This window comes from Zophobas morio, unplaced genomic scaffold (genome assembly GCF_036711695.1).
Source record: "Zophobas morio isolate AGI-343-1 ecotype UQ-CSIRO unplaced genomic scaffold, CSIRO_AGI_Zmor_V1 ptg000031l, whole genome shotgun sequence".
NCBI lineage: Eukaryota > Metazoa > Arthropoda > Insecta > Coleoptera > Tenebrionidae > Zophobas > Zophobas morio.
Window position 1 is genome coordinate 8,502,485 of NW_026972136.1, and position 16,844 is coordinate 8,519,328.

Genomic DNA, 16,844 nt, shown 5'->3' on the forward strand with positions numbered 1-16,844 from the left:
ACAAAGGTCAATACGGGACCCCGCCACCACAAAATTATTTATCTCCTACCCTTTACTTGCTATTAAATATTAAAATTAAAAATTACAGAACGGCGCGATCAATAGGTCACCTAATAACAGAGTTCTTCCAAAACCCAATAATTTGAGTGTTCACTTACAACAAATAATAAGTTATTACAGCCACTATATAATCGCACACTTCTCTCGTACACCAACAGTAAATCTCCCAATATCATGAAACAATTCAGCTTAAAGTCTCCCCTAAACATGAATATCTTCATACTAAGAATCGGCGGCTTGTGGCCGAAGGGTGAAAAGCACACACTAAAAAGTTACTACACAGTTTATTCTCTAGTGTGTTTCGTTTTTATCGTAGTGTGTCATAATTTATCTCAGGTAATTAATGTGTATTTTATCTACGACCAGCTGGAAACTCTGACGGCCTCAATAGTTGTAATGTTAACTGAAGTCACCGGAATGATAAAGTTCGTCTTATTTTATAAAAATCTAAAAATTGTGAAAAATCTTTTGAGAATGTTAGATGCAGAAATCTTTCAACCAATGAATTCTGAGCAAGAAGCTCTAGTTCAACGATTTTTGGCTAATTGGAGAAGGGTTTACGTGATTTTTTCAGTGTCTGCGGGTATGACTCTCCTACTGTGGGGGTTATACCCTGTTTTGGACCAATCATACAAGGCGAAAAAGTTGCCTTTTATCGCATGGTATTCATACGACCACCAAAAATCACCACTTTATGAAATCACCTACATTTATCAAATAATCGCCAACTACTTCATAGCTTTCACTAACCAGAATGTGGACGCTTTTATTTCGGCGCTGTTGATGTATATCGCTGCTCAGTGTGAATTATTATGTGATCATTTGAAAAATTTAAAATTCGAGGAGAAGAATAAAGGGTTTGTTAAATTCGTCCGCTGTGTGAAGCATCATCAAAAAATTTTACAGTAACTTTTGTTTCTTTGAAGTATTTTTAAAGTAGCAATTAAAAATCAAATTTTAGGTTCTCTGAAAATACGAATGAATTTTTGAGCATTATGACCTTTGGACAATTTATGACGAGTGTGATTTCTATTTGTATGACTTTGTTCCAACTGACTTTGGTGGGTGTGATTAAATTAAAGTAAGTTTGTCTTTAATTTTATTTTTTAAGGTTACACCTCTAACTCCCGAGTTTTATACTCTGCTGTGTTGTCAGTCTGCAGTTTTTACCCAGGTTTTCGTGTACTGTTGGTTTGGAAACGAAGTCATACTTAAGGTTTATTTGGTTAGAACGATAATCACCCAATTAAATGGAAAATTTTTAGAGTAATGAAATTTCCTATTGTGCTTATGAATCTGGTTTCTGGATTAATTCTTCTGTGCAAATTAGGAAAGTTATGGTGTTCTTTTTGATGCAGTGTGGAAGACCTATTAAACTAAGGGCTGTTAATTTTTTTGGTTTATCCTTGGACACTTTTACTGCGGTATGTTATTTTATTTAATATTGGAAAAGAGGTTATAAAACTAAAAAATTATGGTTTAAATGCCTGTTCGATTAACTAGGTCAGGTCAGACCTAGTCGAGCCAGGTTAAGTCATTTATGCGTTGAAGAAACTTGTAAAATTTTAGTTTATAATCTCCTTCTTACTATTATGAGTTTCTTCTATGGTATATTAATTTTTTAGATTTTGAGGAATTCTTGGTCGTATTTTGCTCTTTTACGACAAATTAATTACTAGGGGTAATTAACAAAATTGTAAACCCATTTTTGTCAACAATACATAAAAAGCTACGAGTATATAGATATACTGACTATAAATATTTTTTTTGTTAATAACTGGTATGTACATAGGTTCTATGTGCAAAGTTTTTAGTAAATATTTTATTATGAGATTTTTAATTTATTAAATGCATTTCACATACAAAAGAATTTATACTTATGTATCTTTACTTATTCCATTAAAAAAAAACTTTTGATTTTGGTAAGCAGACACCAACATCGTTTCATTCCGGAAAATCGATGGCATCATCACAGTGTATGATTAAATATTGGTTCTTTAAAAAATATAGTTTAAAGTCTTACTGGTATTTAAAAACAAACTGATTCATCCGGACGAAGTGTAAACTGAGGCGAATGGCTCCTTTTATATTTTCTCGACGTTTCAAGACCCCTAAAGTATGAAACAATACGTCCCCGTTTGTCTGTCTGTCTGTCTGTCGTATGACTTCAGTAAAGTGGGCAATCAACCATGCAGGACTGGAGCGCTAGGGAGAATTCAGTAGACCACCCTTTAAGTTGGTAGGGGTTGCCAATGCAGGTCACGTAAATTTTTGAAAGGGCAGTCACTTCCTGTTTTGGTGGTCACTGGTTGTTTTGTGCCATTATTCAAAATATGTGTCTAAAAAGTGGTAAGTTCAATCTAGTTTGTAAGTTCATAAAAATGTTTAAGCAAAAATGAATCGCATTTGCCGCCACAGTCCTCTTTAACGAAGTAATTACTGTAAAATCAGTTAATTAACGGATATTTATTTTGAAATATGTAAAACTCTGACGACACCGTCCACATGTGTTTTTTCTTTTCCTTTCGTTTTATTTTTTGTAAATTTTTAAGTGTTTCTAGTTCTAACACAATTTAACAGTCATGAAATTGTTCATGAAATTGTTCATGGCTTCATTCGTTTCTTTATTAAATTATAATCAAAGTTCCTGGATGTTTTTACTTAAGTGTTACAGTATAACACACTTTTTAACTTCTCACTCGAGATTACTAATTGTTCATTTATGGCACTTATACTAATCTAAACGTTGACCCATTTCGAGAGAAAGGATCTTGCAAGTTTAATCGTTTGCTTTAGGTGTAATAATTTTCTTGTAGGTTTAATAATATTTTACGACTTGAATTGAACATTTATTCTCTATAAGCTGCCTTAGAGCGTTGCGTTTCAGAGACCAGCTGATTGTGACTTTGATTGTATTAAATACGTGTTTTTTGTATTTTTTGTGTAACTTGAAATTCATGAGTGTATCGTAATTAATTTAAGTAGTTTTAATATTCATTCCGTCCTCGTTATCAGTTCGAGAGCAATAGAATTTGTACTTAATTAAAAAAAGAGACACAAGTTGACGCGGCAAAATCAGTCTTATCTTAACAGGTATTAGCCCCGCCCACCCGCCCTTTATTTTCTTAGAGGGTATGTCATTTGCCAAAGTCAGTCGTCTCTTAGGAGGTAGTAGCCCTGCCCACCCGTCAATCATTTTCTTAGAAGGTATGTCATTTGCCAAAATCAGTCTTATCTTAGCACGTCCTAGCCCCGCCCACCCGCCCTTGATTTTCTTAGAGGGTATGTCATTTGCCAAAATCAGTCTTATTTTAACAGATCCTAGCCATGAGTTTGGCAAATCACATACCCTCTAAGAAAATAGAAAGCGGATGGGTAGAGCGAGTACCTGCTAAGATAAGACTGATTTGGCAAATGACGTACTTTCTAAGAAAATAAAGGGCGGGTGGGCGTCACTAGTACTCGCTAAGATAACACTGATTTTGACAAATGACGTATCGTCTAAGAAAATAGAGGGCGGGTGGGCGGAGCTAGTACCTGCCAAGATAAGACTAATTTTGGCAACTGTTCTAGACAAAAGTAAAATTATCCTTTTCAACACTCATTTTATTCCAAGTAGATAAACTTCACATTCAGTTAGCAATTAATACTTTGTAACCTCTAGTACATGTAGGTGGGATAAAAGATTTTGTACAGAAACATTCTTCTTTTAAGAAAATCAGAAATAATAAAACAAACAAAAATAAGCAAGCTACAGCGAATCAACTCTAGACCAAGAGAATTTTAACTTAATTAGAAAAAGAAAAACAAGTTGACGCGGCATTTCTAGTTTAATTTTGCGGTTTTGTGGTTGCCGAAATAGATATTAAAATTGAGACTTCTTGGTGAGATCCGCATCGACATGAAACCGCTGCTTGGTTTTATAGCTGCCCAGTTTGCGAAAACCGGATGAAGACTATAATATGCGGCAGGTTTTTGGGGCATAGAAATGTGGAGTATGTATTATACCTGTCTATAGAGTAAAATCACCACGAAGAACGGTGATGGACTACGACGAGGATCTTAAATTTCGTTCTCGTTTTCAACGTCCGCTGTAGCCAGTTTATTTTCATTTATTTTTATATTTCTGACTTTCTTAAAAGTATGTTCATTACTTGGATATTTCTACGTAAAATGTCTTATCTCATTTATATACACTAGAACTAACAAAATCTTAATTGCTGTACTGAATATGAAGTTTATCTACCTAGAATAAAGTTAATATTGAAAAGAATCAGTCTAACTTAGCAAATATTTGACCCGCCCACCCACCCTCCAGTTTCTTAGAGTATACGGTATTTGCCAAAATCAGTCTTATGTTAGAAGGTACCAGCCCCATCCACCCGCGCTCTATTTTCGTAGAGGGTATGTTATCAGTAATCAGTCTTATCTTAACAGGTGCTAGCCCCGTCCACCCGCCCTTCATTTTCTTAGAGGGTTTACGATTTGCCAAAATCAGTCTTATGTTAACGGGTACTAGACATGATTTTGGCAAAACACATACCCTCTAAAAAATAGAAGACGGTTGGGCGGAGCTAATACCTGCTAAGGTAAGACTGATTTTGCAAATAAAGTATCCTCTAAGAAAATAAAGGGCGGGTGGGCGGGGCTAGAACTTGCTAAGACAAGACTGATTTTGGTAACTCTTCTAGAGAACCTACATATCAATAAAATTAACCATAAAATTATCCTTTTCAACACCCATTTTATTCCAAGTAGATAAACTTTACATTCAGGAAGGGTAACGGACTACGACGAGGATATTAAGTTCTGCTCTCGGTTCAACGTCCGCTGTAGCCAGTTTATTTTCATTTATTTTTATATTTCTGACTTTCTTAAAAGTATGTTTATGACTTGGATGTTTCTGGCGTAAAATGTCTTATCTCATTTATATACACTAGAAGTAACAAAGTCTTAATTCCTGGACTGAATATGAAGTTTATCTACCTAGAATAAAATTAATAATGAAAATGATAATTGCATGTTTAGTTTTATTGGCATATGTAGGTTCTCTAAAAGATTACCAAAATAAGACTGATGATCTTAGCAAATACTTGCCCCGCCCACCCACTCTCTAATTTCTAAGTGTATACGTTATTTGCCAAAATCAGTCTCATCATAGAAGGCACTCGCCCCGCCCACCCGCCCTCTATTTTCTTAGAAGATATGTTATTTGCCAAAATCAGTCTTATCTTAACAAGTACTCGCCCCGCCCACCCTCCCCTTTAAAGGGTTTGTCATTTGCCAAAATCATTCGTCTCTTAACAGGTACTAGCCCTGCCCACCCGTCCTCTATTTTTTTAGAGAGTATGTCACTTGCCAAAATCAGTCTTAGCAGGTACTAGCCATGATTTTGGCAAATGAGGTACCCCCTAACAAAATAGAGGGTGGATAGGCGGGCTAGCACCTGCTATGGTGAGACTGATTTTGCAAATGACGTATCTTCTAAGGACATAGAGGGCGGGTGGGCGGGGCTAGTACTTGCTTGGATAAGACTGATTTTGACAACTGCTCTAGAGAATCTATATGTATCAATAAAATTAAACATAGTCGTCTTCCACACTCATTTTATTCTAGGTAGATAAACTTCACATTAAGTATGGCATTTAAGATTTTACTACAGATCAGATAACACATTTTGTACGGAAACATTCAAGTTAGGAACATGCTTTTAAAAAAATCAGAAACAAAAATAAATAAAAATAAGCGCGCTATTTAAATTCGAATCTCAAATATTTCGTGGTTAGTGTCAGACCAACTCATCACCAACCACGACAAAAGTCCCCAGATTAAAAAAAATGCAAATTTCAATTAAATTTTGGGAAAAAACGTGTGCGGTAGAAAAAATAGTATAAATAACTCGTTCATAAGGCCATTGAGGCACTCATCCTTTATATAGCTCGCGGCTTCGCCGCTCGTTCTATAAACTTGGATTCGTGCCTCAATATTTGCCTTATGAAACTCGTTCTTTAATATACTATTGGGACATGCTATGGTGACTTTTTAAACTATTTTTTCATATACTTAATTTTTGCTGGTCTATAGATCTTGAGATACTTTGGAATGTCTAAAAATTGGGGTATTTTAAAAGATTTTGGCCCCTTTTCTGGTCATGTTCTTTTTTGGCCGTTTTTCAATGAAATTATTGTATGTCTAAAAACGGTGCATAAAAATTAGAGTAAGGATTTTGGTCGCTTCTATGATTTTTTTTTACATGTGCGAAATGTCCTGATCCCGAAATACCATTTTGACATCTCCTAACAAAAAACACCCAACACTTCGCCACATTCCTTCCGAATTACGAATCACCTCTCCACCACACCAGAATAAATTATTAATAAGCGCCTAGTTTTTTGAAAGAATTACAGCCCAGCCGTACTTAATGAATTCATTTCGCTTCGAGCCAGAATCCAAGCACCCAACCGAATGTGATTTTTGCGGCTAACCCTACAAAGTAGCCTCAATTAAACACGCTACCCGCTCAAAAACCAGAGGAGCCCCCGAATATTAACGGAATTAAGAAAGAAAGTGCCTGAAGCGGTCAGCCAGTCTGCATTTTTAATGCGCAAATTAATGCTACGGAATGTCTGTGTGTAACGACAAATAAATTACACGGTTTTAAGCAAAGCTGCAAGTTTTTAGGGGTTTCTTTTGTGAATATGCAGAACATGGTGGAGAAGATGTCGTTAAGGTAATTAGTGGTGAAGGTAATGATGTAAATTTCGTGCAAGTGTTAGGAGTCGTCTTTTTGGATTGAGTTGGTTTGGTTTAGTTGAGTGAATAGAAGATGAGGGCGATTGCGTGGGGTGGTGCGCTAATTAAGCAATTAATTTTGGAATTTTGACATAGGACATAATTGGGAAACGACGAAAAGTATCAGTTACATTTTATTTGGTGCAGGTGGCGGCTATGTTTTGGAAGAGATTCATGTTTGTAACGGAAAATATTTTTCTATAATTTAAATACTACTCAAACTACAACAAAAACGTGAATTAAAAATTCGCCAATTTTGGTAATTTTACCCTATTACAACACTTTCATAAGTCCTTCTCGACAGTAAAATTTAGAAAAATAACCACCGGACGTATCGCCAACACCCCATCTCCGTCAAAGCCACCCCGACTCATTAATCACCGACGTTTCGGACAGATCCTGCATGTTGACCAAGGTCTGCATCAAACAAACCCAGCGGCTGTCACCACACTTGTGACAAATGACGCGCAAACCCCGCCTTTTACCTGTTTCGGTCTCACAATTCCAGCGATAATGAGCTTCACAACTCGAGGGCACATTTTCAAAAATTAGCTCGTCATAAACTAGACGATTTGTTTCTTCGCCAGATGCAGACATCTTCCATCACATTTTTTGCGTTTGTTGATCTCCAACGAAGATAATTTTCAATTTTTTGGTATAGGGCGTGATTTTTTTAGCTATATTGTTATGACAAGCGTAACAAAACTGATTTATTTTGGCGAATGGTGGCCAGGTTCGGCTTGTTAGGGGGGATTATTGCAATTTTTCAGTGCATCGGAGCGAGAAAGGAGGCTTTGTTTTCTGGTCTAGTGTAGAGTTACTGCGGGATTAGTTAGAAGAATGAGGGTGGTCGGGTTTTCAGGGAGGTGATTGTTTTGAAGTTAATGGATTTTCTAACAAGGTCAAAATTAATTAGGTTTTGCTAATGCAGTTTTGGGCTTCTTCACGGTTTAGTGGTCAATCGATTATTTTTTTGCTGGAAATTATTGCGGTCTGCTGGGTAAGCACTGAGAGTTGGTCATTTTGGAATTTGTAAATACGGATACAATGAATATTTTTGCTGTGTTGAAGTGCCCAGTAAAAAGTAATTAGATTTAATTCAGGATCATTGATTGTGTCACAGATATGATGCACTAATTGTATTTTTTAAAACCAGAAAACTTTTACTTAAAATAGAGTTGATCTTAAAATATGGAATTAAACAAAACGAAAAAAAATGGCTACTATTATTGCTGTATTTTTCTTATTTTTTGGTTTTACTTCATTGTTAATGACACCATTTTGGTTGTTACATATTTTTTTAATTCCTTTGTTTATGTCCTTTGTTTCTGTTTATAATTTATTTACTTCAATTTCAAAATTACTAATTTTAAAATGTTATAATTATATTTATTTCCCGTACACCATAGAAAGTATAAAATTACAAAAAGTGTCGACGCCTTTTAGACAATATTCATCTGGTAAATATTGTCTAGATAATGCTAATGTGGTTGGCGAAACACGTCAATATTTTTTGGTAATTTTGTATTTTATGTTGTAGGCGAAATACAAGAATTATGTTATTGTGTACCGAGAGATCAAAGAAAATTCCCAATATAAGCCATTGCAATTTTTAGGATTGCAAACAAATTTAAATTTCAAACCGAATATTTCGAAAATCTTGTTCCCGGACCATCAACAAATTAGCTCGTTGAAATTCCAGAATTGTTTATGAATTTTTAACAACTTCTCCGAGAGCTAATTTTTTCAAGAATCGCCACATAAGAGATTTTCCTAGACATTTCAACCTATTGAAGTTATTTTCGACTTCATTTATTTGAAAATTCCCCCTAATTTTTTTTCGAAACAACTGGTCGAGGTCTATATCCTAGAATTTTTAGTGGATTTTTGGACAACTTAGCCAAAAGCTCAATTTTTCAATACCTACTCCAATTATGAAACTTTCAACCAGTTTCGACCACCTTTGAAAACGATCTAAGAGAATTTTTTTGAACAGTTATCCCCATCAAATTTATATTTTATATTTTCCGCATCATTTTTTTTAAGAAATTGGATTTTTATAGCGAATATTTAGAAAGATCATCAACATGCTGTGTTATTCGAATCAGGTCGTTGAGATTTACATTCCAGATTTTTTTGTTTATTTTTCGGCGATGTTTCTAAAAACTCGTTTTTTCAATACCCTACCGTATGAATTTTTCTGAGCAATTTTGAAAACAACTAAAAGGAATTCTGTTGTTCGTTTCGATTTGCTGAAGTGTTTTCGTATACATTTTTTCGAAAATTCCTACCAGTTTTTGAGAATCGCCAAAATAAAATATGGCAAATTTTTGGATACAATTTAAAACGTAATATTCGAAAAATCTTGTTTCAAGACCATCAATACGCTGTGTTTTGATTCAGCTTGTCGAGATCTGTATTCCAGAATTATTTCTAGATTTTGAAGCAACTTCGTAAAAACTCAATTTTTCCGTACTCTCCCATATGAAATTTTTCATTTTTCTGATCAATTTCAAAAATTACCAAAAGAAATTGTTTGTTGGTTTCGGTTTACAGAAGTTGTTTTCGAATTCATTTTTTCAAAAATTTAGAACAAGTTTTTGCTTAAATTGCGGATATTCCGAAAATATTGGTTCGGGAATATTAAGTATTTCTCGTTTTAGCTCATCGAGATCTATAAACCAGTATTTTTTCGTGATTTTTAGGCAACTTAGTGAAAAGTTCAATTTTTCAATGTCTTCCATATGAAATTTTTTACTTTTTCCGAGCAACTTCGAAAATTACCAACAAAAATGATTTCGTTGATTTTGACTTCCACCTTCATTTATTCGAAAATTCCGAGCTTTTTCCTGAATCACCAAAATGAAAAATAGAGTAATTTTTGAAATATTTAAAAATTTAATTTCAAAACCAAATATTTCGAAAATCTTGTTCTAAGACTATGAATACGCTGTGTTTTGATGCAGTTTGTCGAGATCCGTATTCTAAAATAGATTATAAATTTTTGGGCAATTTCGTCAAAAACTCAATTTTTCAACATTCTCCCATATGAAATTTCCAATTTTCCCGAGCAAAATCGAAAATTAACAGAAGGAATTCTTTTGTTGGTTTCAATTTGCTGAAGTTGTTTTCAGCTTCATTTTTTCGAAAATCCCTACCATCTCCAAATTGAAATATGGCAATTTTTTCGACATACTACGTATTACAATTTCGACTTTGAAACCGAATATTTCGAAAATCTGTAATTCAGAATTTTTTCGGGATTTTTAGGCAACTTTGCAAATAGTTCAATTTTTCAATACTCTCGTATGAAGTTTTTGACTTTTTTCAATCAACTTCGAAAATTACCAAAAGAAATTATTTTGTTGATCTTGACTCCCAAAAATGTTTTCACCTTCATTTACATGTTCCAAAATTCCGACCATTTTTCTAAATCACCAAAATAAAATAGTTTTATTTTTTTAATTTAACTTTGAAACCAAATATTTCGAGGATTTTTAGACACCTTCGTCAAAAGCTCAAATTTTTAATATTTCCATACTCTTCAATATGAAACTTTTTATTTTCTCGAACAACTTCGAAAATTACCAAAAGGAATTCATTTATTTGTTGGCTTCGTTTCCAGACGTCGTTTTCGGCTTCTATTTTTCAAAAATTCTTACATACAATTATCCAAGAATCGCTAAGATGAATAAGGCAATTTTTTGATAGGTATACAAACAATTCGAATATGAAACCAAATATTACAAAAGCTCAATTATTCAGAACTCTCCAATATGAAATTTTTAAATTTCCCGAGCAACTTCGAAAATTACCTAAAGAAAATAGTAGGAACTTTCGAGCAAATGAAGCTGATAAACAGGTCGTAGTCAATAACAAATATATTGACATATATTAAAAATTTGTTTGTTTTTGTTTTTTAAATTCTTCTTTCTTAATTTTTAATTCCTGGGCGTAAGCTATGGAAGTATTGTAATCGAGTCCATTGTTTTTATGTTTTTTCGATCTTTCGTGATCCCTAGCGTACGAAATATGTCTACCGTTTCTGTCTGCTTGTCTGTCCGTCTGTCCGTCTGTCCGTCTGTCTACCGTCCCGGATTTTTAGTAGGCAAATAATCTCCGAAAGTACAGGGATGATTGTTGTAAAATTTTGTATTTATATTGTGTAGATGAATATCATGTAGATGGTAAAACGCTAACCAAAATTTTTCTAGTTATCCCCACCAATAATTGATGACGTCATTTCAAAATTGTACATAGTAAATGGATTTTAAATTGTATAAAATTACATAGTCCTACACGTGTAGTTTACGACTTTGAATTTAGTTTTTACCCGAAACGTCCAGATTTTTGAAAAAAAATTCCAGATGTACTTTAAAAATTACCAAAGAGGATTCTTTTATTGGTTTAAATTTTCAGCTTCATTTTTTCGAAAATTCCTACCATATTCTCAACATCGCCAAATAAAAAGGGCACTTTTTTGCATACTACATTAAAAATTCGACTTCGAAACTGAATATTTCGAAAATCGTGGGTCGAGACCAACCATACACTGATTCTAGATTTATTTCATCCACATGAGATCAAATTTTTTTCGGGAAATTCAAACTATTTCTCGAAAAGTTCAATTTTTGGATAGCTTTCGTATGAATTTTTTTAGTTTTTCCAAAAAACTTCGAAAATTACCAAAAGTGAGTATTTTGGTTCTTTTTTTTTTCTAAAATTCCTACCATTTTCCAGAATCGCAAAAACAAAATTTGTCAATTTTTTGGATATGTTAAAAAATCGACTTTAATACAAAATATTTCAAATATCTTGGTTCGGGATCTTTCAACACGTTATTTTTCGATTTAGCTCGTTCAGATCTCTAATCCAGAATTTGTTCGAGATTTTTAGGCAACTAGGCCAAAAGTTCAATTTTTCAATACCTTCCGAATGATATTTTTGTCTTTTTTCGAGCAACTTAGCAAATTACCCAAAGACATTATTTTGCTGATTTTGACTCCTAGAAGTGTTTTCACCTTTATTTATTTGAAAATTCCGATCATATTTCTGAAGAACCAAAATGAAATAAGTAAATTTTTCAGATATTTTAAAAATTTAACTTTAAAACCGAATATTACGCTGTGTTTTGATTTAGCTTGTCTAGATCTGCATTCGAGAATTGTTTCTGGATTTTTTGACAATTTTGTCAAAAGCTTTCTCCCATATGAAATTTTGGATTTTCCTGAATAACTTCGAAAATTATTACCAAACGGGAATCTTTTGTTGGTTTCGATTTGCAGAAGTAGTTTTTGGCTTCTTCTTTCCTAAAATTCTCATCATTTTTCCAAAATCGTCAAAATGAAGATAGCAATTTTTTGATACATTAAAAATTTGAGTTAAAACCGAATCTTTCGAAAATTTTGGTTCGGAACCATCAAGATGCTGTTTTTGGATTCATCTCATCGAGATCTATAAATTTCTGAGCCATAATCCAATTTTTTTGGGGGGGAATTTTCAGGCAACTTCAAAAATGAGAATTTTTACTTTTTCCGAGCAACTTCAAAATACTAAGAAAGATTAGTCAATTACTGTGTAGATTTTGACTCCCAGAAGTGTTTTCACCTTCATTTATTCAAATATTCCGACTATTTTCCTAAATCGCCATTTTTTTTATTATCCTAAAAATTTAACTTTAACACCGAATATCAGGAAAATCTTATTCCGAGACCATAAATCCGTTATTTTTAATTCACCTCATCGAGATTTATAATATTCCAAAATTATTTGTGGATTTTTAACCAGCTTCGTCAAAAACTCAATTTTTCAGTACTCTCCAATGTGAAATTTTTAATTTTCCCGAGCAAATTAAAAAATTTACCTATAGAAAATGGTATAGGAACTTTCAAACAATTAAAGCAGATAAACAGGTCGCAGTTAACTCAATAAAAATATTGACATATTTTCAAAATTTGAATTTGAACACGTATATTTCGAGAATCTGGATTATGTATATATTTTCCATGATAAACGTATCTATCTTTCTTGGGGAAACACGATTTGTTTAATTATTTTTGGCCACCCATTGTGTCCCTAATAATAAAACATTTTGTTAACAATTTAGTCTCTCAGGGTTATCGGTGCATTTTTTTAGTACTTTCACTTGAACTTTTACTGATTTTATTAATTACTAAATCGGACAAGCATTATTTTCAGATTAATAATAATTAATTAACAAGTGTTTTAAGTTATTTTGTATTGAAATTAACGTTAGCAGGTGTTTCACTCTACTCGAAAATTAATTTATAATACAAAAAACCTTCCAAATAATTATCTTCTGCAACGTGTCTTTTTAAAATACATTTCTTATATAGCAGCATTTTTGTAGCGAGTGGACGTTATTATATGCAACTAGTATTTCAGGTTTGGGGCTTTATTATAGGCAACCAACCGTTAGGAAACCAGTTTCCATAAATTTTCGAAAAACAACGTCAAAAACTCAAATTTAATTGCTGAGTAAAATTGATAACGTATGATTTTTAAATTTGGTATGACAATAAGGGAAATATCTAGAAACAAATGATGTGAAAGACGTAAGGCGTTGTTTAATTTTCATTAAAATTTTCTGTAAAAGCAATTATCTTTGAAATCTTACTTTGATAGAAAATTGAAATAACAAAAATAAACTCTAATCGTCTTCAGTCTTCCAAATGCAAATAATTCAGTTTTACCATCAAAGGACTTACGAATTTCGTATAAAAGGAAGAAAATCTTTCGATTAAAATTGGGCACAATTTTATTAATTTTATTTAGTTTTCACACAAACAACGTCACACAAAATACATCAAAATAAAAGCGCTTATCAAAAATAATCAACATCTTACACCAAGAGATGATTTTTGCTTAAAACTGGAAACTGCTCTGCATAATATATTACAATAAATGAGTTACATAAGCAATACGTATAAACAACCTTAAATATAAAGTTTACAAAAATGAGTAAATTCTATCTTATTAAATGATTTCGTAAGACTTCGGTCAGGTTGCAGTTTACATACATATACTTAACACATTCTTTGCGCAAATATTGCACTCACTATGCGTTTCCTGTCACTATCACTTAATTATTTGTATTTTTCACATTTCACTCTTACCGTTACCATATGCATCGAAATCAGACTACAGGAAATAACAACTCTACTCTGAAACACATAAAAAATTAGGGAGGAGAAAGTCAAAATAATTTGATAATAATCTCTGTATTTAAATTATCTACAAAAAAATCTTACAAGCTTAAATTTCATCCGCTAAAAGCTGTATTAAGAATATCGAATTACCAACATCTTTCTCAGCCAATTTACTGGTGATACTCTTTTAACAAATATTTTTTATTTGAGTAACGACCGGAACATACCTAAAAATAAAGAATGTACACAATATTTAACAAAAACTAAACAACGATAATAAATACCTTGTTGTTTCTATTTCAGTTGTATTTTTTTTTCCTACTAGCCCAAAGCAACACACAAAAATATTCTGTAATTTTATTAGTTGCTGGCGAGAGCAAAATCCAACAAGTGAATGTTCATGGCTCCGCCCACAGCCCAACTGTTACCATTTAATCCCAATCTATTTACACATTTAAAATGTATTGTAACTACCTATCACCGTCCACATGAATAAATAATTTTAGAAAACGGAAGCTTTGATCATCTGGTAAAACTCTTACGTAAAGCCCACTCATTACAACGCCTCCCTCATTACTAATTCCCTTTATGCATCCACCGTAGAATAACTATTGATTTATTATTTAAAAAATACTCCTATCTTTATTTGTATGTGAAATATGAAACACACTCCAATCGATCGTTGAATTTTTCGCTTTATTAAACAAATGGAATGTATAACGAACCCCGCACAAAAAACAACACCATAAATTATTTAATGAAAGCGAGAAAAAAGCACGAATCTCTTGAAACAAAGCACGTATTTTTTAACCCTTAAACAATAACCCACATTAATAAATCTGTCACGCTATGAAGTATTGATTGCGGAGCTTTACACAAGTCCGCTGCCTCATTTCGCTTCACCCTTGTCCGTGTTTCTTTCTGGGATAGTCGGCGAGTTCGCCGACTCTGGTCATTTATCAACAGTTCGACAAAAACACATGTTGATAACACTTTGCACGAGTTTACGCAGCAGGATTCCAACTGCTACCAGTCCTTGTAAGGAAGTGGACAGAACCGGATCAAAGGCAGCCGCTATGTATATTCGATGAAAGCTAAATCGTCCCTCGATAATAAAGTTTAGATTTTCTATTCGCTTGGGGATTTAGTTTGCTGAAAAATTTAGCGGAATTCTAATTAATTATGCTTGCGTTAATCCTGGCGGAAATTGTCGATACTTCTTCGATCTCTTAAACGTTTTGAAGTATGTTTTATGATTATTTTTCTAACCATAATTTATTATTTATTAAATGCAACAATTATAGCAAACCCCAAGAAATATAGTTGAAGGTGAAGCTTTTGTCAAAGCTTATGTACTTATTTTTTCTCTGTTTTCTACATACAAAGGTCTACACCGACTTTTTTTATATGCAAACGATTGAACAAGACAAGAGTAACTTTTAAATTTATGTGGAATAATATAAGTTGTCCTTAGCAACTTTTATCTCAGGTTTACAATTTATCAACGTATGAAAAAGAAATCTCAAGAGTGACAAAAAGTAGGTCTCCATTTCCGTCTGTCTGGGGTATGTGTCGATTTTTATTAGATAATCTCAGAAAGTACTAAAGTCCATTTCTGTCTGTCCACGCCTCATTGTAAATTTTGGAAAATTGTTGGGTGTAAGGTTTTTTTGCGGACTTGAGTAAAGTTAAAACGTTGTCAGAGTGTTTTAAATATCAAACCGGATCAATGGTATAAAATGTTTCTAATTTGACTTCTTGAAATGAACAAAAAACCCAATAGGGCACTGTAACCAACCCTATTTTTTATCAAGTGGACAGCTAGAAATGGCCTGGACTTTAGACTGATTGCTGTCAAATTTTGAATATCGTGTAAATCATAAAATGCTAACTAAAATTTGCCTAATGATTCCCACCAACAATTTGATGATACGACCTCAAAATTATGCATGGTAAAAGTTATTTAGATTTTATAAAATAACATACTCCTGTAATTGTGGTTTATAAATTCGCCTTGATTCACGAGTTTTTCGTTTCTTTGCTTTTCTCTCTAGATACATATTTAACCAAAAATGTATTAGTCAACTGACTTCCGAGACTGTCAAATTAGCTGCTCTGAATATTATAGTTAAGAAGGTGTTAAAACACTAACAAATTTGATAAATTATCCGTTATTTTGGAGTTAATATTTAGACTACATTTTTTTTTTCAAAAAAAACAAAAAATAAATTTTAAATATTTTTTCATTTGACTATTAATGAAATAATAAAATAGACTAAGGGCCGGTTTATAGAACAGCGAGTTAAATATTTAATCCTCGATTAGTTTAACACAGAATTAAAATGTGGAATATGAGCCCGTGATTGGCTAAAATATGTGCGTTGCCTGGCAACCGACCTCAGTTAAAAGTTAATCGCGAATTAACTTTAACATCGCTTTCTATAAATCGGGTCTAAAAGGTAAAATTAACCCCACCCAATTGCGTCTGCATTTCATTGGCTTATTTTATTTACTGGGAGATGAAAATTGAATTCTATTTTGACAAGTGCTCAAATCTAATTAGAAAAACACTGTGGGCCCCGCCCACCCGCCCGATTTTCTTTTTTGTCACTCATTTTATTGGACGAAAAGTGCATTTTATTTTCAATATCAAGGAATCTAGACAAAAAGCTAAAATTAACCCCACCCACCTTCGCTTTTAGAATTCATTGGCTCATTTTATTTACTCTGAGCTGAAAATTGAATTTGATTTTGTCAAGTAATCGAATCTACGCTTACAAAAATTCAAACTGGCCCCGCCCACCCACCCGACTTTCTTTCTGA

At 33.0% G+C, this 16,844-nt stretch overlaps 1 protein-coding gene and 1 long non-coding RNA gene across 3 annotated transcripts; one reads left to right on the forward strand and one right to left on the reverse strand.

Annotated features, from left to right (window-relative positions):
* Nucleotides 1–590: 590 nt before the first annotated feature.
* On the forward strand, nt 591–1,787 carry LOC135139366 (odorant receptor 4-like). The gene is made up of 5 exons (XM_064069572.1): nt 591–965; nt 1,022–1,121; nt 1,172–1,276; nt 1,326–1,484; nt 1,686–1,787. Exons 1-5 carry the CDS (start codon nt 646–648, stop codon nt 1,737–1,739), a joined length of 738 nt encoding a protein of 245 aa, XP_063925642.1. The 5' UTR covers nt 591–645; the 3' UTR covers nt 1,740–1,787.
* Nucleotides 1,788–13,612: 11,825 nt separating this feature from the next.
* On the reverse strand, nt 13,613–14,878 carry LOC135139546 (uncharacterized). Of its 2 annotated transcripts, XR_010282171.1 has the most exons (3): nt 14,306–14,878; nt 14,124–14,248; nt 13,613–14,036 (listed from the first exon to the last, which is right to left on the reverse strand). It is a non-coding gene; the product is annotated as an uncharacterized LOC135139546 (long non-coding RNA). The 2 variants fall into 2 exon arrangements; XR_010282170.1 differs by having other exon boundaries at nt 13,613–14,248.
* Between the last annotated feature and the right edge of the window lie 1,966 nt (nt 14,879–16,844).